Consider the following 27,074-nt stretch of genomic DNA (forward strand, 5'->3'; position numbering starts at 1 on the left):
CAGACAGTCAGACAAAAGAGTTTCGATCGAATTATTATTCGCTGTCGTCGTCGTGGACAAATACGGACGAGCTTACTGGATGGAGTCCCAAGAAATCTAAGCAAATGAATGCAGCGTGCATGTTTGCTTTTTTGTATTTGTTCGAATTTTTTTTTCTTTCATTCAAACGCCGCTGGTGGTGAACGTCCGGCCTGGATTATTTCCCAGCTTCGTACAGAAAAATTACATCGTCTCGACGGTGCGCTGATTGTTCCAATTCTTTTCGCATTTGATATACCAAGAAAAAAAAAAAAAGAAGTTTCAAGGGGTGGCCCTCATTATCGCCATCATTCTTTTGCGGTAGAAGAATTTGGAATAATTCAAACAAACAAATGGGAGCTGGGGGAAAAAAAGAAAAAGACCGCAATTCCAAAAACAGGAACAATTCATCCGGAATAACAAGCGGCTACCGGGAATCTAATATATATAATATCGGATCGGGTTTTTGTGTGTGGGAGCTAGAGAAAGGTGATAATGTGCTATCAGAAAAAAGGAATAAATACAACCAAAAAAGGGATGTAGTGTATATAGGCATCTTAAATGTAACTAGCTCGGTGCGGTTGCTGTCGAAAACCATCAACTCAACCGCACGTCTATTACACACTCCGTTTGTGAGCGCTACTTGTGTTTTTTGAAACTAAGCGGGAAACCGCTGAATTGTATAATTTCAATCAAATTGGAAATTATCCCTCATCAATGAATGAACCACATCCGATTTCCTCCCGACGGTTTTCTCTATCGCTTACCGCTAGATGGTGCGGACGGATCACGAAATCACGCACGAACTAAACAAGTCCGCCCACTTTCCACCTGTTCGACCTTGCCCAAAAGGGCGCCCACTGGGGCTGTTTGGCGATGGGAGGTATTTTTATGTGTAGTAGTTAAAGAATCACGACCCACTAGTTATTATTATTGTTAGACTATTACCCGCACGCAGAAAGTCAGCCAGCAGCACAAACCCTTGACTTTCGGCTCACGAGATGCCATCTATCCGCGCACGAACGGAAGCTTTCGATCGGAACTCTTTCTGCCGTTCTTATATACAGGGGTTATATAAATATACAATCAAGCGAGTCCGTTCGGGTTGAGCAGTGATTCCGGCAACGCGTGTCACAAAGGTCATAACAACACGATATTATGTTGTCACCCTCGATTCCCGCGAAAGGAAACCGAAAGCTTGATCGGCCCATTTTCTGATTCTTTCCGCCCTGATCGCTTTTGAATGCGATGCTTTTATTAGTACGTACGTAGTGTAGCATCCAATAAGCGTCGGCTATCGGATCTGACGACACTAGAGCCGACTAAATCTCACGGGGGGACATCTCAAGTCAAAAAGAGATTCATCTTCGCTCTATCTGATTCGAATTTCGACTGCATCGTTGATCGCGCTGTGTGGGATGCGAGTTGCATTCAGCACTGTATACACTACAGCCTATACTTCTCGGTTCCCGATATAGCCTATCCCGCCTACTACGCGTCGTAAAAAGCATATCTGTCGGTTGACTTTGACGAGACTTTCTCCGGCGTAGAAACTCGATTTGTCACTCACTTGCTTTGTTGTTATTGATTGTTTGTCCTCTTAGAGTTTGACTTTGTTTTTTCTGCGTTCTTTCTTCTTGTCGTTTCCTTTCTTTTTGGTAGTCGTTTCCCAGCAGTGAAAGATAACAAATTCTTTTCGTGTTGCATTTTGCATTGATGACCTGATGGAATTTTGACCAAACAATAAATTTCACTAACGAGCTTACTCAGTAGCAAGGTTTTGTCTAGATGTTCCTGTTCTTGTCTGGAAATGGATACGTGATAACGCTGCAATTCATTTCTGATTTCCACCAACATTTCTTCTTTATTTCGAATTGTGTTTAGGCCAATGGTAATCAATAGTTTAACAGGTCAATCAGTATGCGCTCGTATCTTAAATATCCAGTACTAAGTGGAAGGTTGCCTTACTGTAAATCTAGCGCGCACGTGTGTAGGGAAAAATCATGCATCTTGGAGAACTTCCGAACCTCGTCCCCCCTCTTGATCGTCCTTAACCTTTAATGATATTTTCTTTTAAGCTCGTTTTTTTTCTTATTTTCTTTTTTAAATTCACAGTAGAGTAAGTCGAGATAAAGTAAAGCAGAACAAGCAAATTGGGGGGGGGGCTCTGTGATATTCAATTGAAGTACAATCAGGAGCAATAAGAGCTTGACGTGAGTCAATGACGTGTCTCACTTAACGCTCGAACGGTATCGTGATCCGCACTCGGCAACACGTCCACATAATATTGACGATTCTAGATTTTCTAGTCTTACGCACTGTACCAACAAGAGAGATAGCCCTATAAATACGTCTTATTATTTGTGTTTGCTGTTGGATGAAATGCGCATTTGTCGCTACGTCAATTTTTTGTCGGCACTGATTTATTTAAGCCACGATTTGCGAGCGAATCGCCGGTTGACGCACTTTACATGATTACGTAATAAATTCTTGCGATAGATTTGATTAAAACATCGGATAGTACGTCAGTGAATCGAACCAATTTTGGCGATTGGACGGCTTCTTCCTGCTTCCGATACCAATCTATTTTAGCCTATAGGCATACAGTGCTGTACAGCGGTTGTAACAATGTCGTAACGCAATTTAGGAAAAGCCATATTCGATTTGCCCACTAAATACATCCAGCCACAAGTGACCGTGTGCAAAGTGACCTTAGTTAGCATAAGGGAACTTGAACTTCAGAAAAAATATGTAAGTTATTTAGCTTCATTGATGGCTTTGTTGATCGATAGCGAGTGGATCCAGTATGAATCCAACACCTTGAATTTCAGTAGGACCTAATGGCTTGGGGAACTTTATTCTACCAAAATTGGGGATCTCCGCGAGGTCCCCCGAGTCCATACTTGGGGAAGTCGGTATAAACCGCGAGTTGCCCTGGGTTCATCTTTTCCTGCAGCTTCTCTGCTGTCGTAATTGGTGTGGTGCTGGGCTGATGTGCAATTGATGTACTATATAAAAGAGCGAAGCGGAATCATGCCCTCGGGGAGTGAGTGTTACTTTTTGTTGTTTTTTTTTTTGTTTGTTTTTTTATTAATAACTTTTATTGATTGTGTTGCTTACACTAAAAAGGGTACAATATAATCAATAAGTGCATTTTCTTATAGACACCTGTAAAATTTGCAAACAAATAACTAATAGATACTGAAAGTATTTCTAACGGAGTCTTACAGTGGACAATCAAAAACTCGAGCAGACAACAGGCGCAAGTGTTAGCTGGCGCATACACCGCAAATAGTCATTAAGGTGGAGTGCCCGAGTGCGGCAAATCGTTATACAAGTGCGAAAGCCAAGTGTCTACACAAATATGGGATAGAGAAAAGCTAACATGTAATGGATGAGCCAGATTTAGCACCGTAATAGGAGGCGGTCGAGAGACATGTCACACGGTCTCTATTAGCGCGGGCCGCTTATTATGCGCAAATGAGTCGAGACTCGTGAGAAGTGGGTGGGAAAAAGAAGCTCAAAGACAGGTCTCGGTGCCAAATTCAACGAACTGACGTGGCGCTCTTTTATTAGCTAATTTAAACAAACCGCTCGGAAAGGAGTTTCTCCATTGCGCACCGATAGTACTACTCTGGCGTGCAAGTAATATGGAAAGATATGGGATCTAGGGGTGGTGTGATGTCGCTCGGCTATTTGGTCGGTCAGAGAAAATCCAGAGAACATCCAGATCGGCCCAGAGGAAATTCTTGTTGAAATATCGAAGAGTAACGAGACTTTTTATTACTGGCCAGACGTTGACACTAAAATGGGTACCGCGTTCAACCGCGTCCAATATTGGCTCAGGCGTGTCTTTTCTTTGGCGATCGCGCGGCTTCATTGTAATAACATTCCTCCGCACATATTTGAACGATTTGTCTACCCGGGGTAAAAAGGACCCGAGAGCGTTTGAAGAGCGGGATAACTGGTCGCTGTATAACACAAAATTTTTTTTTTTTTAAATTTTTTTTTTCAAAATCTTTTTCCTTCAATGTCTATACCAAATTGGCAAACAAAAAATAAATAATAATAATAATAATAATTTAAAAAACAAACATTGAGAAGTTCAAGCCAGCGTGTTCGACATTGAAATGTATTGATTTTTTGTTTGCTTATTATTTTTTGTTTTGTTACGTCTCTCATTTTTATTTTGGTGGAGAGGCGTAGCAGATTACACATCGATTATAAATCGGTCGATTTCATTGTGATGGGCTTTGTGGCTCGCTTTCATCAAGTTCGCTGTCACATCGATTGCTGACGATGATCATCCTCCTATTCTTCATCTTCTTCACTTGTCAATGATTCATCTTCATTTCTTATTGGGAGGGGAAGAGAGGGGGGGGGGAGTCTCTTCTCAGGGGATTTAAACCAAATTCCCGTGTCTCCGGTATTTCAACATGTTCTTTTTATCAGTTATTAAGAGGAGAAAGAGAGGGAGCGTGGATGGGAGGGGCTGTTGTTGCTGTAAGAGGTGGTGCATTGACAAATCGTAATTTAACAAAAGGCGTTTAAAAAGTGAAGGAAGATCAAACAACAACAAAAGGAAGATTTCGGTGTGCATAATTAAGATATAATATACACGGACAGCATATTACGTACATCATACAACATAAGGATAATAATAATAATAGTCATTACTGATAATACAGTATAGGTTCTTGTTTTGGCTGGCTTTTCTTCTGGCGATTCTTCTGTTGGTTCAATTTTAGTTTTTTTTTTTCTCAACAATAATAATATATATAATCTATGCAAATATCGGTCATAAAGTATATATATAATTGGAAATAAATATAGACGGGCAATTGATTGCTTTAAAGAAATGAGAACGAAAAATTTTCAAAGTAGCGGTACATTAAAAAACGCAATGTAAAAAATGAGGACCACCTTGCACGGAATAGTTGTGTCATAGAGATTTGTTTCTTTTTTTGTTTTTTAAGTTTTTGCATTTGGACAAAAAGTAAAAAAGAAGAAAAGAGAAGCTGTTTTTTTGTTTTTCAGCTGCCATATCAAGCGGCGGCTATACGCTATAGGCTGCTGTTGATATATCCTACGCATTTCTCTACAAGTTATTTCAAACGTTATAAAGAACCGTGCAGAAACACTCGGGACAAGGTTTCGGGGCGCACGATATTGACTCCGCTCAGGTGGTCGCTGCTGGAGAACATAGGAGTACATCTTACAGAAGTTGAAATCCGGCTTGGTGACTAGAGATGTTTGTTTTAGTGAGAGAGAGAGACAGACAAAGTGGAGGATAGACAGGGAAGATGGATGGAAAAAAACAGGCCATCAACGACTAAATATCTCAGATCTGATGGCGCGATGATCGAATCACGTCGTTACATCGAGGGGAATGACTTTGACGTCAAAGGAGCAGCAACAAAATAGGAACGGTTGAGAGGGAATTCCAGTTGTTTCTTTTTTGAAATGAGTAAAAGTAATGCCTTAGAAATTCGAGGGTCAAAATTCAAATGATGGTTTTTGAGACGGAACGCAGAGAAGATTGAGGGGGTGGCGGGGGGCGAGTAGGCGAACCGAAAATCCTGATCAACGGATTTTGTTGTTGCTGCGCAGGTAACGCCAAATGTCGTCGTAGACCTCCTCTTGACTTTCTGCCGAGTCTCTGTCGTCATCCGCCCGGCTCTCGTATTCCGCATGGTTGTCCAACTGTGATTCGTCGGCCGGAATCGCTTGACTCCGCTTCTTGCGGCCACTGAGACGGAGGAAAGCAAATTTAGCAATTAGGAACAGCTTCGAATCAATCGCTGATTGTATATATTTGAACAGCAAATTCAATTTGTTCTATTGTATCAAAGAGATGATGCCTTGTCAAATATGTATACAATGTCTTCGCGAGCAAACGGAAGAAAGTCAGCGAATTACAATGAAATAGATATATTAGTAGACTCACATTTTGGATGGATCGACGTAGCCGTAGTATTTGCCCGATGACGACGTCATTTTGCCTTTGAGACGGGCAATGGCCAATAAAGTCTGTAACTCTGCCAGTCGTTGATCGGACACTCTCTTCTGCCGGCTACCCCTGCTGCCATAACGTAAACAAATCGACGATCAATATACTGAAATGCGATTCGTCCATAGCCAATTTACTGCTGCACAGTCATGTGTCAAATTTGAAAACGTCTGATGAACGAAATCGTTCAAATTAAGCCAATCAAATTCTATCCCCGAATTGACAAGAGTCTAAAATGCTAATGCGTTACAGACTGTAATCAGATTACATTGAATCTTGCTGAAGGCTAATGCTGAATGCAAATTTGATACAAGTTGACGAGGAAATTGGAAACTCACCTCCAAGACGGGTATGCCTGAATGGAGACGGCCAGTAGGGCGAGAACGACCACCGCTATGAGAACCGAATGTGCCAGTTTCTGATGCATTTTTCTTCTCTGATGTGTGTGTTTCCTTGGATGCTGCTACTCTGTTACTCTTCTCCGGTTGTTCGTCCTTAAGGAAATGTCGATACCAAAAAGTTCTCGCTTGGTATTGGACGACGAACGAAGTTGCAAAAAAAAAAAACGTTCGAAAAACTTTCACAGTTCCTTGAAAACTCCTTTTGACAAGAAGATCAAGTGTTGAGGTCGACAGTTGAGACGCTTACACTTCGGCCGGAACTGGTGACTCTGCGTTGGAAGAGTAATCCGAACCGAAATCCAATAAACAGGTTGTTATGCTATTCAATGTTTTGTCTGTCGCTCCGAAATCGTCCCCAAAACTAATTTGAGAGACAGTAGTGATGGTGTCTTTGCGATAGAAGAGGAATAAGTTAGATGAAGATGAGCGTGATCAAAAAAGGCGCTGCTGGGGACTACGGGGAGTGAATGTGTATAACAGCTGTTGCTGAGTGTGCTGCTCGGCTTGACTTGGTGAACTAGCTTCCGCGACCAGCTCTGCTGTCTGTGTGACGTGCCTTGGTGCGGGTCTCGTGGTATTTTATATACGGCATGCGACGCAAAGAGCCGGCGACGCGGCTTCCCCTAGACACACGCCCACCTAGGGGAAAGAAGCTTATCTCATCGCGTTCAAAAGAACCCCCGAGAGCTGCTGCTGCTGCTGAGTGAGCGCGCGCCTCTCTCCCGAATCCACCCGGCCCGGCCCTATTGCGCTACTAACGCCGCCTCACTCACGTTTCCTTGGCTGTTGATGCCGTCCCTCTCCTGTTGCAATTTACAGGGGGAAAAAACAAAAGGGAGTTGATAAACGAAATAAGGATTGGCCCTCTTATTTTTTTGGTTGTTGTTACTATTCATTAACATATGAATGCAAATGAAGTATGAGGCAATTTTCCGTTTTTTCTGTTAGACGCTATTGTTGAACGATTAATCGGAAGACATCATGCCGCTAACAATACAGCTTCGTGGGTACTACCCACGCAGAAAATAAAGTTTCGATCCTGTTTCATTTCTTTGAAATCTCGAAAGACTTTCACGATAATTGGAAAAAAAGATAAAAGCACAATAATCTGTAATAAAGAAAATAGCCATGTAAACCCCCGTCGTGATTATACCATGTGCAGCCTATATATTCTGTACATAAAACATTTCTCGATCCGCACATACAAAAAAGGGCAATGACGGAAAGCTTTTGGTGATTTCACGATTCATCAATTGACGTCACAGACTTGTGTATTGTGTGAAGTGGGGGATCTCTCTCTCTTTCTCTGCTGTGTCCAAGTCGCGTCGTGTAGGTTTCCGCCGGGTCTGCTGTATGACGACAGACATTACACGACCGAGACTTTTTTTTTTCCCTTAAAACACGAGGTCATACCGCCCCAAGGAGGACTTTCACGCCGAAAACATGGGATCCATTCCGTACGGGAAATTCAACCTCCTTATCAATCTCGCCCCCCCCCCCCCCCACATCAACTCCCGGCTCTGCCACATTGTAATCTCGGCAGACCCCGAAAATGATGTAGCCACAAATGGCTTGATTCTCTACACGTCTATTGTACATACAAATCAAGAAAAGAGATCGGGAGAGCCAAGGCGATCTCGTTATTTTGAAACATGTGACTTGAGTGGCGCAACCAAAAGTTGCCGCTTGTTCAATTCAATTCCACCGCGCCAATTGACATGCAGAGAGAAGAAGAAGAAGAAGTAGAAGAAGAGAAAAGCGCGAAATAAAAACTGGTAACTCCGCCATGGCGTCATAGTTTTTCTCGTCCGTGAAGGTTTTCTAACAGCGCGCAGCACTATCAGTATTCCATCAGTGTCATTTTGGCCTGGGTTTCTCCGAATAAAATAACACCCAGTATCTCTCTCTATAAGTCAGACTCTGTAAACACACATCGGTTTATTTCAAATGGAGACCATCCAAATGAAATGGTGTTGTTGGGAGAAGAATTCTGTTGCCAGGCGCTGTATGGGGAAAGAAGCTAAGAAATATTACTGGACACAATTTGAACTGGCTTCTTATTCCATTCGATCTGTTCAAACTCCAAAGGCTATATGGTATTTGTTTTATGGTTCGCCCAAAGGGCTAGCGCCCCGCCGGCTGAGCATACCATCCATAGTTGCGTCATAAGTTCCAAGTCCATGTTACGTTTTACAATCTCCGGGTCGACTCTATGGAATAACGAGGAGTGTCGTGTTTTCCAATCCAAGGAACGATAATTAAGAAATCAATAAAAATAGATCGAAAGAAATTATTGACTCGTCATTCAAAGATCCGGTTGTGACGTTTTTGACGTTCTGATTATTGAGTGAAATCACGCACCGACGGCGAGATTTTTCACACACGAATCGGTGAGTTTAAACAATCTGCTGGGAAAAGAAGAAAACGCCGGGAAACGCAGAGCACAAAATGTGGATAGTACATCACCGGCCGCACTTCATCATGTCAATATAGTGTAGAGCATCCCTTGTCGAATAATATAAATATATATAGACGGATGCGATGCTGCTGCTGCTGTCCGGACATAATGCAGACGCGATCTGATGCAGCGGCACACGCCCGACAGTACACATCTCCCGGCCCGCTTTTCACGGTGAATCATTTCACGACAGCTCCCAACCGCATCCAGCAAGTTTTACCAGTTTGGTTTTTATGTGAGCTCATAGAGACATAGAAATAAAAAATGGAAAAAAAGGGGAAACCTACTGTATATTTATCAAACCGAACCGTATACTACGGCATTTGAATAATTTGTAGGCGGCCGTTTGAGGCCTGAAAGGTTTCCCGGTTTTATATCAAAGAAAAATGGTAAATTAGGTTTCAACTAAAACTTATTTCCTCAACTTATTCCCTAATCATTTTTGAGCGGTTTGCATTTTGAGGGGGGAGTTTGATTTTTTATCTTTTCTAATTTCTACCGATTTCGTATTATTATCGTAAGCATGCTGATTAGAAGAAAATTGGGCAAGTGTCGTCTGCTGTCGCTTAGTTGAAAATTTCGAAAAAGTCAGAGACAAAGTTCCAGATTTATATTGTTGTAGATTTTTTTTGTTTTTGGTAACCGTCATACTCCATGCTGTTTAGCAGGTAAATCAAACTAAAAATACAAATAGAATGATACTGGGAGCAATAGAAGAGTTAAACCTTTTCCAAATTTTTGAACTGCTAGTTCCTGACTAGCATTTACCATGTGATTACTGATTGCCCTGTCGATGCATGACAGTTTATGTAACATTTTTTTTTTCTTTTTTGCAGATTTGAGGCTGGAGTCATCATAACCACACAACATACAAGTTTTTCTTGGGCAGGTGTTAACCTGTCATCAGCCACAATTTCAGCATCATCGCTTTGGTAATGATTTCTTTTACTTTAATTGACCTGTGACCTACTAGATATTGTAATGCTGCATTAATTTCTATTTTTATTTAGATGAAAAGCATCTCATTGTATTGGAAAAACTACCGATGTCAATCGAGTTACGGATCTCTCCTTTTCCCCTTTCTTTTAATGTCTTCGTGTACGCCCATTTGAATGTGGGTGTATTCACGAGGACACCCTTTACCCTATTCCGTCTGGTGTGATTTAACTCTTCATCGGATGGATGGAGCAACTGTAGATGCCTGGCTGTATTTCCCAGGCACAAAGGTAGGACAAAGTTGATCTCTATTCTTCCTTTTGGACAGCTTTTGGTGGCGTTGATTATGAATCGTTAGATGGTATGTTTATTTCTGAGCTAAGCGGTTGACTGCAACTGTTTTCTCTCTCCGTTTTTGTTTTTACTCAGTCATGGTTCACTAAAAATCTCATTTGTTGAACGACTGCAGATCAGGCTTGTTTTGTTTTGGACCTCACAACTTTTTCTGTGGGTAAGCCATCACATTCGAACATTTTTGAACTTGAACACTTGAAGCAAAGTGCAACAAGACCTTTTTTTTTACCAAGGGGGACCTGCCGCCTCACCGGCACCTCCTCGTTAATAGCACCGAATCATCCAGAATTCCAGATGAGACTTTTCTCTATCTAGATTATGAATCAACACGGGACAAATAAGTCCACCATATCTGGCCATGAAAGCGTCCTAGTTTCCATGGTGCAGAAATTGTGGAAAAGTAAGAGCACATCCGAGTCTTCAGCGCGTATCTTTCGGTACGTGATGGACAAGTTAAAAGCGCTGAACTAACCAGTTATAGAGCGTCACCATCTAAATGTTGGTGGGGGAAAACCCCTCGTAAAAGAAAATCCCTTGAATGTAATAAAACATGTCAAGGAGAATTGGAACGTGAAACACGGGGAAAAGAAAGAGAAGCGCCAGATTGCCTTATTACATACGGACAAGCGACTGTATATCTTATATACGATGACGAGAGCAGCGACTGAATATCGTCCAGACAAAAAAGGAAAGCGAGAAACGGACATTTTCTGCTTCGTTATCTTCTTGACGAACGTGCGACCTTTTATCTCGCAGGGAAATATCTTTTCATCCGAAAATCATTGCCGCCATAAAAGGGGAGGGGGAGTATATACATGTTGATATTAGATGTACATTTCCAAGAAGTGGTTTCTGGTAGGATTGCGACAGCAACTCTGCGAACACGATTGCTCGACAGTCGTTGACAAGAGCTACTGGAAACTCATGTCGTTAATCACCGAGGCCACTTGTATATCTTTCTTTCTTTTTTTGTATCGATATCTAGTTTTAGAATAAATGACCGCATTTGCGGGTTGAAGCCTTGAAGGGTTACAGTATCTGATTTATATTTATAATTTAAAAATCTTTAAACGAAAAATGCTTGGGGCTGCATGACCCGGAGAGGGTGTGAAGCTTCATTCACCTTGTTACCTCGACTTGCAAATAATTATTTTACTGTTATCGCAGCCTACGTTTGACTTGATTAGCTACAAGGACCCAATTATTCAAACTCCATGGGGAACCCCAAGTCGAATTGCGTCATCGACTTCCGACGTCAAAAGCATGTTATTAAGAAACAGGTGTTAGTAGGAACGGCCAGCACTCTAGGAACGGCTTAACCCATTGTAGAAAACTGCTCGTGGTACAATACAAACTGCACCTCATCTTTTCACACTTGTTATGATAAGTAGGTGCTGATTGGTGCCGGCCAGCAAGGGGCTCCATTAAATTTCCTTTCAATCACGTTTGCCGAATTTCTTTGCTCACATCTACCGGATTGAAACATCATGTGCTGAAACGAAAGCGAAGCCGTGCCCAGTATAAAAGACATGCCGCTCGCTATGACAAAGATGATGAATGGCCGATGAAAACATCTAGTACGATCAATCAAATCAGTGTTTTACATGTGCGTACGTGCGCGTCTTGGGTAGTCGGAAGCAGCTGCCTGCGAGTTTCGTGATAGCAGCCAGCAGCGGGACTGTATAGCTCGTTCAAGAGGAGTGCTGTTCAGCATGAAGCCGGGAATCGAATTGCGTCATCGGCAGGGAAGAGAAAGGTATATGGACTCGCGAACCAAATGGTCATTCGGAGAAACGGATAGAAGAGGTGGGTGGAAAAGCCAAGTTTGTTAATCGTGTTACAAGGACAAGTAAACTATAATCATAGAGAAGCGACGATTCTTCGCCGTGACGCTAATTGAATTTTACGTGACAGCAATAGGCAATGTGTTCCGCGGAGTTATTGCTAATGCATCTTATTCATTCACGCTGGCTCTATACAGAGAGAAGAGACGCGCTGGTATCATGTTGGACCTGGTATTTACCTTTTAATATCTGATCGGAAATATTATTCCGGGTTTTCTGACGAAATACAGAAAAATATCTATCTATGAGTCGCCCCTTAGAAAGCAAAAGTTGTTTTGGTACATTATGTTGCTAGACGCTTGGCAAACTCCTAAATCGGCGTGTGTGTATCTACGAAATCACGACTCTGATTTTTATGAATGATGTTTATGGCTGCGTGAAATTGGTCAAGGCAAATGTAATGATCACATTTTTTTTTGGACGTCATTGTGTGTTCCATTTTTCTATTCAACGCACAACATAGAAGTATGTATTCCTCTGCCAGATTTCTATTGCTCAAGGTTTCCATTACTAAGTGATTTATTAATCGAATTTCCAACGATGTGCCTGTGTATAGGCTGTACACTTTTACGGTTTCTCCCGATTTCTCTATGTGGGCCTGCTTGTCGATCGTGAGATAGAATCCATGGGGAACTTGGAGTTTGTTGGTCAATAGTTTAAAGTGAACAAATTGAGCCAATTCTCTGTTGTCTGTTATATTGATCAAAAGAGTAATATTTCATGAAGTGACGTTGAAGATGAGCAACATTTCACGTAGTACCTGCGGTCGCATATAGAAACGCAGTGAGGTGGGTCCGTGTTTACTCCATATAGTGTGTACAGTATACACATATGTTCAAGCGCAACATTTTTGTGAATACAACCCAACGCGTCATTTATGTGTGTGTAGGCTATACACGCAATAAGAATGGTTTGCGTCATATATAGTAATAAGCTGTCCGCACTGATGTAGCTATACTTCTTCGACTTCCAGGTAATAAGCTGGTTTATTGACTTGTCTTTGTCACGTACTCATACTCAGCTTATATTTCTTTACTACCCTTTTCTCTTTAAGTCCTCCTGGCAACGGCCGATTTGGTTTAGGCCTATAGCATTTCCGGGATGAAAGGAAAAATAAGAAAAAAAAAGAGTTATAGGATTTATAGCCTAAGGTTGATAGCCAATTGATACTGGGAATCGAAAAGTTTCAGCGCGTATATGATATTTAACTCTATAACTTTTAAGCATAATGAACGAAATATCTACTTGGCACTTGGTAATTGCTCGTTAGTCATTTTGCTCGAATGTTCACTCGTCTTCTCTTTTTCAAGTGCGTATGCTACAGAGCAAAATGCGAAACCAAAACTTATTGGGAAGTTATTGAAAGACATAAGCTAAAGAACTGCACATTCAACATCTTTGTACGTACGTAACTAGATAAAATTCAATCTTGTCCTTCGGATGTTAGCAACGCCATTTTGTCATCTGGGGTTCCGGATCCTCGTTCTTTTATTTCTTTTCAAGAATCGACAAGTCAAGACTCTGGCAAAGAAACGAGGATGAAGAAAAAGCTGCGCTTTAGTCTCGCAAGTTTAGTGATAGTCGCATACGCTGTGTTGCTGTGCCGCGCCCTTGCCAATTACACGTTTTCCGTCCGCTAATACTATTGTATATACTCGAGCGTGGGATAGGATGTGAACGAGTTGATTTTTTTTTATTCTGGGGAAAAATAAGAAAAATCTAAAGCAGCTGAGAATGAAATTTCATTTCATAATATACATACTGTATACAACTAATCAACTCAGAGAATTAGAATTTTTAAGGGTCGTTGGCCTGTATGAGCGTGAAGCGGTCGATCGTCAAAGTCTAAACCATCGTTACTGAGCGTCACTAACGACAGCAGCAGCAGTGTTTGTCGTGAAATTATTTGGAACTAGCTAGTTAGTGATTTAGGTATTTGAGTTTAATTACATCGGAGGAAGTTGGAATATCGAAGCATAACACCTTTGAGAGCTGAAACTAATAAGTGCCAAGTGTAAGAGAGGAGATCATAAGAAAGAAGAGCCTGAATTTTCACGCGTCAAAGAACACTTTTTTGTTCATCCTTTTTTCTGCTCTTTTGATTGAGACGCAATATTCGATTGCCCTTTAACTTTCTCACGTGTTCTCGTGACTCAACAGAAGTGCGAGGTTCTGTCAGCTGTCATAGCGGAAACTCTATAGATTAGGTCTATATATAATAACCCTTGTTTCTCGGATCCAGAAAAAAAGGGAACGAGTTCCGTGCGAGTCTGCACAAGACCTGCTTATTAGGCCTCTGTATGTACGGTAATCAATTTTCTATACGTCTTCTGCGCAGCTACGATGAACCATAGAGCCGCGGGACTTATGTCTGCCTTATTCTATAGACTCTGCTAACTTTAGTCCTTTCATCTATTTTTTACCGGGAGAGTGTAAAAGCCTATAACTTGATCTACGTATCGTCTGCTTTATCGCGATTGATGTATTATAACTTGGTTATATTCCCCCAAGGGCGTCATCTATGAAGTCAAATTATTGTTCGACGAATATTCCGCCTCCATTTCAATTACAAGTATATAGAGCCCGGAATCAATTGTAAAACATTTCTTCGTGCATTAGTGTACTCTGTTGCTTTTGAAATGCGACAGTTGTATAAGAAACAACGAAACTGATCACACAACAAGTTATTTTCAAAGCTTATTATATGGCGGCAATTCGGTGAAGGAGGAAATATGTTAGCGCACGCAATGTACTATAGGCTAGGCCATACATTATGTGTCGGACTATGTGTGGTGCTGTGGAGGGTGGACTATATATATAACGCGCTGTCATGTTGCCTGCATACACGATTAGAGTTCTCTACCCCATCGCCCATAGTCTATATACAAAGGCAATCAACACGCGAGGGACAGGCGAAAGCAGACCGTAGGTCGTCTGTTATACAACAGAAGAGGAGTAACTAGCCTCTACTGAGCACTTTGTCTCCTTTTATGTGTCATCCATAGTGCACACTTTTTCGTCCAATGAACAATTCCCAGCGCCTATCAATATTTGAATAAAGCAATCAATAAATATTGTGATCAATTTGTCGTCATTAGTGTTATTAGCTAATGCAATCATTTTAAAATGTTAAAATCTTTCAGTACACTAGTGAGTGCTGTCCCGGTGCTGGTATATTTTTGATTCAATTCTAAGAATTTCAGCTGTGCTTCGATTGCTGATTTTTTAAAATTATATCAATGCTGTTTTCGTTTTCCCCTCATCGAAGCGACTAATTATAGGCCTTACGCAAGAGGCCAATTAGAATAGAATGCCTTTTTCTCGAACTTCCCTCGCCTCATTTGGTTTGGTAATTATCTCGCGATTCTTTGCCAATAAATTTAAGAAATTAAATTTCAAATTACGCGCCAACGTCAGCCAAAATAGAGCAAGCTGCAGTATGTATTCTACATGAGATCAAATCGATGGTAGGCTATTATTGACGTCACAAAATGAACAGCAACGATGCATAGCCAGCGACTCTGAATGTGACATCGACCTGACTGTGCTCGCGTTGATATAGTATGCGAACCTCCCCCGCCGCCCGGAAGCCTGAAAACGAGATGGAATATAGAGCAGGCAGCTCACGCATTGTTTTTCAATTGAAAATCGTATATAACCACGGACTGGATTAAACTGCGCACTTTATTGTGGCCCGTACCGTATACATTTGTGGATGTGGTGCGATTCCAGCAATATCAAAAGAAACCTGAAGATTCACTCCAACCTCTTCTCTTTGCGGGTTTCCCCTCTATACAATCGTAAAGCAGAGTGCTGATGTGAGTCAACAGTGATGTAAAGGGCGCATTAGACACGAGCCGTTTGATTCGTGCCCACTTGACTTGGGCGTCAGAATGGGACCGCCAACACTTGAATCCCCATAGACACAATTGCGTCTCTTCTTCAACCGGTACGGGACCCGTCGGGACCCACTCTCCTTTGGTCTGGGTTACAACACTTTCACGAATGATACGCACAGTGTAACTTTTGCTTTGAGACTTATATAAAAAAGGGGAAAACGAATGATCTACAAAGAAAATTGAATGCCAGAAACCATTAGATCTACGGCACTCGCAAACTGTGTATAGAAAATCCTCCGGCCAACAAAAAGAAAGGAGCGGCACCTGCGATTCAATTAGGCCGCCATTGTGTATAGCATCCTCTTTTTTTTATTATTATTTGCGTTCAAAAGTTAAATTTTTTTCTCTGCCGCCGCCATGAATGCAAACAGCAAGTTCGCCGAAAGCGTACGGCAGCAATATTTGCCAACCACCGGGGAAATATTAAAATGTAAATCAACATGGGAAAACTTGATACAGTCTTAGGTTCCGTACAAGGTAACAAGAGTGGGTTGTGTTTCTTCTTCTATTCTTTGTAACAGCACAACCGAGTTCTGGGGATGGTTTCGTTTGACATGTGACGAAAGACGGAAAGTTTTTCCACGTTTGCGCCTACGGGTGGTCTCCCGTGTGTTGACGTTCCATCTTCTTCTCTGCCGCCGCAACCTGAGAGCTTTCGCCCGCGCTCCGCAATGTTGATTCGTCCCCGTCGGCTGTTTTCTCTTCCTGCATACGAAATCGTAGCTATAGACATCGGCAACCTCTTTTTTATTTTCCTTCTTCTTTTCTCTATACTGATTCTGTCGCATTTTTGCCATCAAATAGACAAACACGGGAGCCAAGCGGATGGCGACGGCCTCGGCAAACAATTGACCGACGTCATAGGGTTTTTCCCTCAAGGTGTTGCTACACAATCGTATCTAACACAAAAAATAAGTTTTACTTCCAACCTCGTATATAATCTAAGCTTTCCATCTATATGTGATTATTATTTTCATTCATTTATTCAGTACGTCACCGTTCAAAAGAGAAACAGTTGCTGTTGCCAGTGTTGCGCCATATAGCCAAGAGGTTCATTGCAATTCCAAGTAAAGACAACAAGGGCTGCAGCTGTGAGATCAGCACGAAACAGCAGCCAAAATCTTTTATTTTTTTATACGACAGCAACTTTGGCCCGGACTTTCCCCGGAAGTTATTCCTTGACTGTCACGAAATCCATATAGATCACCATTGCCGTGTGGGTTTTCTTCTTCTTTCCGTGCAGATCCCGGAGTTCTGGGCGTCATCCGAGAGTCTCCGTTCTTATTCTCTCCGTTCAGCCAAGCGCACCATTAAATTATCACGTTGCCATCATCATCGCTTGCGGGGGTGTCATCCTATAAACAATATGCAATCAGGACGTGCTGCTATACTCCCACTCATCCGCGTCCGGAATCCCGTTTTTTTTTTCTTCTTCTTCTTTTTCTCCGCTGTGCTGTTATTTCGGTCCTTCCATTTCCTTGACGTTGAAGTTGTCCCGAAATGGAGACGAAAAAGTGCGGGCAATCGGTCGACAATGGGTCCGCCGTTTATATTCTGTCATTTTGGTGGTGTCTTTTATTTTTGTTTCACAGCGGAAGACGATTTCCACTTTACACGATTCCGGCATCGAGATGTGGGTATTGTACCGTAAACGTCCGCTGCGGATATTTATACGAGACGCGACGCCAGAGAATATTTGACAGTACCTTATTTGTTCACTCTTGGTATCCTTCCAAAAGTATACTCTTTCACACAATGCGCATAGCTTGGAGGGCGTTTAGGATCGTGTATACGTGACCTGCTGAGGGCATATTGAGAAACCAGTTCGACCTTCGTAAAAGTCGCCTTAGCATTTATATGTATTTGTAACGACGACGAGTGGCCATCTAAACTGACGACTTTTCATCTGTAGCTACCAGAAAATTCCCAACAAAGCGGTCGTCAGCAGCTGGAGACACTGATGGAGCGGCCAACGGGCACCCAACGACAGGAGAGGGCCAGAGAATGCCGGGAATCCTGTTTTCCGTGCAGCAAGCGGTGTTAATGCGTGATGCGTTGGCGGGGCCGCAAGAACTATGTGCGTCTACGTCCGTTCATACCGCTGTCGCTTCTGTGGGGGAAAAAAAAAGGACAAGCAAAAGTCCAAGGAAAACAAAAGAAAGAGAAACATTTTCCCAATGTAGAGTCACGCTTCGGAAATAGAACTGATGTCACCCACACATCAGCACTTGTGCCATGCTGTTGCGTGAAAGGTCTCCAAGATGAGGTGGCGCATATCATGCATGCACCGCGTATAGTCCTTCGGTTATGTACTCTTATGCGTACCTCATCCCGATAGAGTTTGCTTTCTTTCTTAATTTTTTTAAATGGGTTTCACCTTCTTCTTAATACGATGCAGCTTATGTAAGTCCATAAGCTGGACGGATATTGTGCGGGTATAATACAGCGACTTCTGTTTGATTAGAATTATAACGAATCAAGACCAACAGTCCTGTACATAATCCACTATAGTGTTTTTAATCTCCATTGAATTGAATGATGGACGACTGTACGTCAGCGGTTTAGTATGACTGCCTTGCTGATATTCACGTTGAACGATCGAGGGTCTTTTTTAATAACCATCCATTAGAGCAGTTAATAACGAATTCTGATGAAGACGAATCGGGAGAAACAGTCGGAACGAAACGATACCGCGCCCAATAACGGAGACTGGCGAACAATCATGACGCCCGAACTTATACAGCACGTCGGCACACGCCGTAAAAAAGCTCACAAAGGTTCACCTTTTTATATTTGATGGAAACGGTCACGTTGATACATACGACTTGCATGCGTGACTGGCGACCGCCGATCTATACCCTGTTTTATTATCGGCATCATCGCATCAATAGTAATAAAACATTGTGACTAAAAGGCAACATATATCTACTACATCAAAACCCAAAAAGCTGTCTGATGGATGTAGCGGGAAATGTATGCGAAAGAGAAAACTTTGCGTGCTGATATATTTCCCCGTATATACTATGTATACCCTCCCCCTCTCTCCAGCGCGATCCATTTGTTTAACTAGTTGTAATAACTTCTCGTCTCTCCCCATACATTCTTTATTCTTCTTCCGAACTTTTTCTAGGGTGTTGGTTCGTTAATCCAATTAAAATGGGATGTAACCTGTATCAGGTGGCAGGGAGTGACATCCGTGTCCGATGTTGCTCTGGTGTCCTAGGAGAAGAATCTACTTTCTTCATAGGAGAAATGTGACCCAAATGTTGAAGGGTTAAATTTAATGCCAATCGTAAGTTACTGTTATGAGAAAGACCTAGTTTCGACTGGTTTTCGTCTTCCGTTATAAGGCCCCTTGATTATATAGTAATTTTGATTGAAATAAAATGATGGGATTGACTTTAGCATGTAAAACACGTATAGCAGTTTTGGCGCTGACGAAGTTTGACGTCACCTCGTTTAACTCGGTGACTTGCGTTACGTGAAGAGTACAGAATCCGGCTCGACTTTTATAATTTGGCGTTGTCAAACAAACGATTCGTCGATGACAGTGATTTGATGATGCGCCCATTGATCGTATCTTATACGACAACAAACGAGTAAGGCTAATGTTGTGCTATAACTGAAGTTCACAACGGGAAACGAGACCTTACTGGTTTTGATCAAGAGGTGTACGACACTTGGGTGGGCGTACGTCATTAAGACCCGTGCACCCAATACACCTACTGTATAGGTAAAGTCTATGCTCTACATGGACGCTTTTAAACGTGAACTCTGGATAGGAAATACGTAGCGGACGTTTATATATAAAGTCTTAATATAGCTGGGGAAATTTGATTTCTTTTTACCAGGCTCTTTTCTTTTTGCGAGTCGAGAAGCAACAAAAGGACAAAAACTTGGACAAAAAGGGTTCCATTAAGGATATCTACGTAGGCACATTAGATCGATCATGCAATACATTGACGGCGGTACTATGTTCTATTTTTAAACATTGATTTTTCTTTTAAAAACAGGCAAAGGCACATCAAAAATGAAAATGCGGAAAAGAAAAGGGGATAGAAAATTGATATTATTCCGCCTACGCTTTCCTTTCCACGTTTTCTCTTCTGTTTGTCCTTGTGTTGAATAGTCTGTGCTGTTTGCTTATCTGGTGAATGGAAAGGAGAATTACGCGATTGCCGTTGAATTGATGAGTGTCGGCCTGCATCAAGAAACGCGCGATTCAAGCGTCTCACATTCGGTCAAAGCGAAACCAATGATCTAATCTCGGCCCGACAGTCATGTATACAAACGGTCATGTCAAATAACGGAAAAATCACTGCCAGACTAAAAATAGGAACTAGTAAAGACAACAAATCCGAATCGCCTAAAAAAAAGAATGTTGGAATAATATTCAATCTCTGTTGAATATAGGATGAAGCTTGCTTGTTGGCTAGGCACGGATGAACTCTCCTTTCTCCTATTATTTCGAGTCTATATCGACGGTGGTTGCTATGCATTACCCCGCCGTTCGCAGTGTCCCCCCGGAGTCACCTCAAACCGACCAGAACGTTGGTGGTCCCGCTAGACTGCTGCATTGAATACAAATAAGATCCAACTCCATAATCGTGCCTTTTTTTCCAGTCTCTAGAGTCCAACGAATAACGAGCACTGATACGCATAATCCACAATCATTGAACTGTGTGAACAGGAGAACGTCAGCAAGCAAAAGAAAGTAGTTGTGTGGAAATCGAAGTTCTTGTTGCTCCTCATCCTCTTCAGGAGCACTATATAGGCTAGGTACTGGTACAATATACATTTAGAGAAGATGATTTTTCTTATTTGGATATCGACTTTTTCTTTCTCCCATCTGACTACGTGTTTTTTTTTATTTCGTTTACAAGTTGCTACGAAAACACAATCGTCTAGACGTAAAAGCACAAATTCGCTGATAACGAATAAATAATGAATCAATGTTGTGCCACTCCGAAGGAGCAGAAGTGTTCCCCCCGCGCGTGAGAGCTTCTGCACATTGCACGAAATGGGAGACCCCGTCAACGCCCACACGTTTTCCTAAGGCTAAGTGCGGTAAAATATTAGGCAACTGCTACTGTATATAGCAGCATGACGTTTTATTATTATCAACGACCGGCGACAAGACAAGCAGAAAACAGAGCAAACTCTCATGAAGGTAAATAATCGTGTCGCAAAGGGAGTTCGTTATTTTCCGATCGATTTCTTTAGCACCCGCGAACGCACGGGAGCGATGCTTCGCTTAATCCTCGATGCCTAAGAATAGCGCTCATTTTTTACGTGGTGAGGTTATCAACTGGGTTTCTGTTTGGCCAAGAGATTATCCTATTTGCCAGAAACCCGAATTCAATTTCGCATCCATTTACGGATAGACGAGCTTATGCTTGTTGAAAAGATGCGGCGGCAAATGCCTTAAAAAAATAAATTTGGGGAGACATTCTATCACACTGTGTGGCTATTTATTCAGTTAACGAACTACAGCCATGGACGTCAAGAGCCATGCGATACAATTGGCCTCCAGTGGTGACTGAAATAAAAAGCGAATAACGTTGAACACTTGAAGGTAACACGTAATAAAAAGGTAGAATTCAAATCTGAATGTTTCCAGGCAGTTTAAAAATCGACCGCTAGATGTACTCAAGTTGCCTAGAGAAGAAACCGAAAAAAAGTTCGAAAAGTTGTAAATACATGTTCCTTAATTTCTGTCTAATCGAGATTGTCGTGTAAAAACACAATCAGCTTAAAATGGTGTCGTGTATGATGAGACAGAGTGACGAAAAACACATTCTTGGAACTGCGTCAACAGAAATCCTTTTGTGGTCTTCCAGACGAGATCTGATTGCCGTCTCAAACAGCTCTGGTGAAAACTTGCAATCCTTCTTTTTCCCATTGTGTTACTATGATAATAAAATTTGTTTTGTATGTTATTTTCTTGTAGGTGAGGTTTTTCTGAGAAGGTTGTCATGGAGCAAAGTTTGGAAGCTTTCTAAAAGAGGTGATGGTGTCAAAGTCACAGCGATCGTTTGGAGACCAGACAGTGTGATACTAGCTGTAGGATACAGTTCTGGGCATGTGGTTCTAGTTGACGTTGAATCTGGAGAAGTAGTACACACATTCAACCCATGTGAGGAACCCATCACAGCTCTTTCCTGGGAAAACTGCAGCACAAGTGTGAAAGAAGAGGCAGACAATTTTTTGCTGCCAGAACTGCTGCCTCAACCATTGAAAGTTAACTCTTCAAAGCTAGATGCTGGGTCAGCACTTGATGGCGACAAAGGATTGAAACATGAAGAATTACTGAGCATTTTGTGGATTGGACTAAAGAATGGGTTAGTTTACGGATTCGCCTTTGGACTCTTTCCTTGCTGCCTTCTAAAACTTTCAGAAATGAGTGGTGGGAGCGATTCAATCGGACCTGTACGAAGTGTTTTCCCGAATGGTGATCACAGCCAACTGTGTTTACTAGCCGATGTTCGTGCCGGATCCTCAGAAGTTTTACTCATGACTGTGGAAACCCCACTCATAACTCATTGTTTGAAAGAGTTGTACGGTCTAGGATTTCTCTATCGGCAGATAACTGGCCTCATGGACTGCCTAATCAGTGCTCAGAAAGCTCTACAAGAAGCCTGGGAGGATGCACTAGTCGACCTCGAATCGAAAATGGTTCGCTATGAAAGCAACGACGGCAAGAGTAGCTTATCTGTCGACTTGATGGAGCTCCTGATGTTTGGCCACGCCGGGATCAAGCTGGAGAAATTTCTTGTTACCGATTTGACTGACAAAGGATTGAAACGAATCGGCCAAGCCGTAGAGTTATCCTATAGCAACATGCAGAAACTGCTCATCAAACACATCGTGTGTGCCAACTACCAACTGTCGCACTATTTGACACAACTTTGCGGGCTGGCCAAACAAGAAGATCGTTTCTCATGCCTCGGCCTCCAAGTCAATTCGTGTTTAGCTGCATACCGGGCGGCCGGCTCTTTTACCGCCAAAACCGCTGAGCTTCAACAGGTGATCGATGGTTCTGTCAAGTACCTCAAGACATTCTTCCGCTGGCTTTACGTTACCATCTTGCGCCTCTCGGACGAGCCTATCCCACCCGAGCTTGCCACCAGTACCCAGCAAGATGTACGGTTTATCGCCAACTTCCTCGCCAAAGATTTTGAGACCGATGGACAAGTACGTCTGGATCGTATTGGGCAATATTTGAGGAATGAGCCGTTGACTTTTGTTGCCAGCTCTAAAACTAGACCCTGGGACATGTTGATAGAAGCTTGTCCATCTATTGCGAATCTTCAGGACTCGGACTTATTTCAACCCCGTGCTGAACGCTCTCTTGCTCAAGAGTTCGCCCATTTGGAACATCAGGTCAAAGCCAGTTTCGAAGCTATCCCTTCAGCTGTTGGACAGACTGCGTCGTTGCCGTTTATCACCGACCTGACGTTAGATTGTCCTTCGGACAGTCTGGACAAGATCAGAATCACAACACGATCCATCAACCAACCAAAAGATCGGTGTAATCTTCTTGGCTTGACAAATTCGACCACTCATTCTTCAGGATTTTACCTGTTTGAATTCGCCTCCGAGAAGGAACGTAAGAACTTGACTCGAGCAGCATTCTTCTCCTTTGGCAAGTGCGACCATCTACCTCCTGGCGAATATAAAATAGCTGATCTGCAGTTCTATAACAACGAGATTATGTCAGTTTTGCTTTCGATCGAACGCAGCACGAATAGCATCTTCGTACAACTCAGTCTATGTCTGTTACGCGAACATTTGGCTCCCGTTGTGTCACGGCGAGGACCTTTTAACTCGTCCTTCCATTCAGACGTTTTCGTTTCATCAGTTCTCAGCCAAGGCAATCTTCGATCAGTGGATGTCAATACCTTTATTGAAGCAAGCTCGTTTCGTGTCTTAAACGACTTTCAGGCTACTACCCTCGGTCTATCGTCCAGTCGAAAGGTTGCCGCTATCTTTTCTTCGTCAAAAAGGAAGGTTCGCATATTTGACATGGAAGTTGAAGAGGAAGAAGACGTCGAAGACGAGGATCAGGACATTGAGGATGTTTCAGACTTATCGCACGGTACGTAAAAGTGAAAACCTGGTTAACTTTCAAATTGTTTATTATTAACAAGGTATGTTAATGGAATGGCATTTTTATCGCAGATATATCAAAAGATGGAGGAAATCAAAAGGATATCAGCGACGTGGATATGGCCGTCTCTCCCTGATGGACTATTAGGACCAAACATCTTGCTGACAGTTCATCAGATGAAATCGTCCATGTGTTCGTGATGCCTCTCTCGAGATAGGAGTTTTAGTTCCACTCCATCGAGAGTTAAAGCATCTTGAAGTTGAATTTCCACGTTGTAAGCGTTTGCCTATAATTGTTAATAAAATTGCATATCAAAACGAAATTGAACTGTAGCTTTTATGAAACTTACTAATTGCAGAGTGGCGAGAAAATATCTGGCTACTTCGTTTTTCGGTTGGTCATGAACAATTTTGGTAAAAGCACATTGGCTTCCTATAGGCGCATCAGACCCGAATTCCTCTATAATGCGACTTCCATAAAGGTGAATATCAAAATCACGACGCGTTTCGGCCTCACGAAGTCTCGGTTGAATCATATCATGCCACGCCTGAACTCGGCGGGTCGATTCAGTCGACGTTACAAATTCCTGAAAGAAAAATATATGCGACCGATTTCATTATAAATGTTTCATCAGAAGTAAATGGATCGTATGTACTTTGGCGGAAGCAGTATACTCTGCCATAAACTGCTGAACAAGTTCAAAAAACTGTTTTGATTCATCCATTTCTTTTGTGGGTTCTACCGGATCCCCAACAAGTTCTGGATGAAAACCGTCATATGAATCATCTGAAAAAAAAAAAGAGAGGGGGAGGGGGCTGATGAGTGAGTATCTCAATTTGAGAGATTAAGTTGGAGAACTAAGAATTATTACCAAGACCACCAGAATTGTCAAAACTATTTTCAAACTCTGGGGTATCTTTGTGGAAATGGTCATCGTCTTCGTTATTGATGTCCTGTTGGTCCATTTCTTCGATCCCTTCCGCGATATTTTCTTTATTGATAGGAGTAAAGGACACATTACTCCACATTCTTTTGCGAATTATTCAAAATATACTGACTTTCAGGCCGAAGTTTTTGTTGTTTTTTAATGACGGTCCCAGTTGTTTTCGTAAAGTGTACGTAATCTTCCCAGAATTCGGTATCAGGCTGGGAATATTTTAAGGCAGGCTTTTTAACGATTTGACTTTTCCCTAGAAATTCGTCTATTTCAACGCAAATTTCTTCATTTATGGGAACCTTCCCCACCCCTTTCCGTTTTCTCCTGTAAGCGATTGTTTGATAAATGACGTAATAAAGCAGTTTGACCGAAAATCGGAACTTACAAGGCAACAGGCATCTTGCATCGAACCGGAGCTCCACAAGGTTTCTTTAAAGCGTCACTTTCGGAATAGGGATCCATACCACCCCAAGGATCTTTTTCTTTTACTTGATTCTCCTGTAAAAAGATGATCAATAATGTAATAAAAAATTTATCTAAAAAAATATTACACATTCGTTCTAATAAAAAAAAAAAAACAGAATTAATGAGTACCACAGAAATTGGAGCCGGAGCTCTCTGGCGTAGTTGCATTCTCTCAACAACTTCTTCGGTTAAACCGTTGGAGTTCCCGTTTTCTTCGAGGTCATCTGGAATGATTTCGTTTTCTGAGGCCATTTCTCCGTCATTTTGCCAATCATCCAAGTTAGGAGGTTCGACTTCTAGATCATCTTGGTGCATAGACGTTATAGGAACTGGTTCGGTTGGCACCAAATCTGCGACGGAATGTTCAGCTTCTTCGTTAAAAATAAAATAAATTAATAAACGGAAAAAAATATCCACATTTTTCATTTTACCTTGGTTTTCGTTAAGGACATCTCTCTCGGGATGTACTTTAAATCCGTTTGCGTGATGGATTTGCAAAAACAAAGTGTAAGGGTCAAAGGGGAAATTAGATCTTAGATCAGAGGGGTAACCCAAATGCTCGTTTGAAAGTGTGTAGAGTTTAATTTTAACAGAATTTAAGCTTCCTATAACTTCTTCTAGTTGCAAGATTTCATACGGTAAAGTTTGGATCTTTTTTGTGTCTTTGGCTGTAGCTTTTCTCTTTAATTTTGAGCCAAACTTTCTAAACTTCAGTGGAATTGGTTCTGTGATAAGATCTACATCTCCTTTGTGATGTTTTTTTCGGTGATTTCTTCTTATCTTGGAGCCAGGTGTTTGATTTTCATCATTTTCATTACCATTCCTATAGAGAGTAGAGAGAAATGTGTTTTATTAGAAAGTAAAACATTGTACAGTACATGATTTTAGTTACCCATTCGAACTTAAAAACTCAATCACTTCTTGGAGAAGAAGCCAGAGCTGCTCAACTTTCTTGCTATAGATTTGTGCACTATTCTGTACAACCATAGCAGCCTTAGCAAAATCTAGCTTCATTTGCTCCCCGTTTACATTAACTTCAATCCGCAAATCTTGAATATACTGGACATATTCCTCCAATTTATCAGCTATATTCAGCTCCCAACATCCTTGTTTAGTAAGCTCTCGAATTGGCTTAAGAAGAGCAGCAAATTGAGAACTGAAAACATCATCTTCTTCAACAGAACTCCCACTCGAATTCGCAAGACCAGGGCCCATTGTTTAACACGACTGCGAAACTTATTACAACAAAAAATATCTCGAATCTTTAACTATTTCAGAAAAAGAAGAACATTTTTCATATTGAAAAATAAACTGTCAGCCACTTTGCCTGAACAAACAAGAAAACACAACAATTCAAAAATTGAATTTTGGAGTAAACGTAAGTGTTGCGTTTAGTTCTGAAGTACAAGGCCCACTATGCAACTAAATCAAGGGTCAAACTTTGGTGGCCATGTACGTAGCGCCACCTATAATGACTCTCAGTGTTTAGATTTTTGCGAAAACTAACCAAAACTCTTTAATTTTGCAACAATCAAATTCTAATTAAAATATTTTACACCTCTTAAATTTCGTGTCATCATAGTGTAAACATATTGAATTGCTAAATGCAAGTTAATGAATACTAACCGCTGGAAGACGCAGT

General features: G+C 41.7%; 3 protein-coding genes across 5 annotated transcripts; 1 reads left to right on the top strand and 2 right to left on the bottom strand.

The window, feature by feature from the left end:
* Positions 1 to 4,177: 4,177 nt before the first annotated feature.
* LOC124194177 lies at positions 4,178 to 6,995 on the bottom strand. The gene is made up of 3 exons (XM_046588242.1): positions 6,367 to 6,995; positions 5,966 to 6,097; positions 4,178 to 5,767 (listed from the first exon to the last, which is right to left on the bottom strand). Exons 1-3 carry the CDS (start codon positions 6,453 to 6,455, stop codon positions 5,602 to 5,604), a joined length of 387 nt encoding a protein of 128 aa, XP_046444198.1. The 5' UTR covers positions 6,456 to 6,995; the 3' UTR covers positions 4,178 to 5,601.
* A 14,421-nt stretch (positions 6,996 to 21,416) lies between these two features.
* Positions 21,417 to 24,352, top strand: LOC124194179 (anaphase-promoting complex subunit 4-like). Of its 2 annotated transcripts, XM_046588247.1 has the most exons (4): positions 21,417 to 21,792; positions 21,871 to 23,725; positions 23,789 to 24,018; positions 24,102 to 24,352. In XM_046588247.1, exons 1-4 carry the CDS (start codon positions 21,678 to 21,680, stop codon positions 24,164 to 24,166), a joined length of 2,265 nt encoding a protein of 754 aa, XP_046444203.1. In that variant the 5' UTR covers positions 21,417 to 21,677; the 3' UTR covers positions 24,167 to 24,352. The 2 variants fall into 2 exon arrangements, with proteins under 2 accessions (XP_046444203.1, XP_046444201.1); XM_046588245.1 differs by having other exon boundaries at positions 21,425 to 21,792; positions 21,871 to 24,018.
* On the bottom strand, positions 24,041 to 26,850 carry LOC124194181 (condensin-2 complex subunit H2-like). Of its 2 annotated transcripts, none has more exons than XM_046588248.1 (9): positions 26,325 to 26,850; positions 25,864 to 26,255; positions 25,562 to 25,803; positions 25,353 to 25,465; positions 25,089 to 25,291; positions 24,902 to 25,021; positions 24,686 to 24,816; positions 24,380 to 24,616; positions 24,041 to 24,316 (listed from the first exon to the last, which is right to left on the bottom strand). In XM_046588248.1, the coding sequence occupies exons 1-9, from the start codon at positions 26,645 to 26,647 to the stop codon at positions 24,203 to 24,205; spliced, it is 1,875 nt and encodes a 624-aa protein (XP_046444204.1). In that variant the 5' UTR covers positions 26,648 to 26,850; the 3' UTR covers positions 24,041 to 24,202. The 2 variants fall into 2 exon arrangements, with proteins under 2 accessions (XP_046444204.1, XP_046444205.1); XM_046588249.1 differs by having other exon boundaries at positions 25,562 to 25,800; positions 26,325 to 26,849.
* Between the last annotated feature and the right edge of the window lie 224 nt (positions 26,851 to 27,074).

The sequence above is a fragment of the Daphnia pulex genome, chromosome 5 (genome assembly GCF_021134715.1).
Source record: "Daphnia pulex isolate KAP4 chromosome 5, ASM2113471v1".
Lineage (NCBI taxonomy): Eukaryota > Metazoa > Arthropoda > Branchiopoda > Diplostraca > Daphniidae > Daphnia > Daphnia pulex.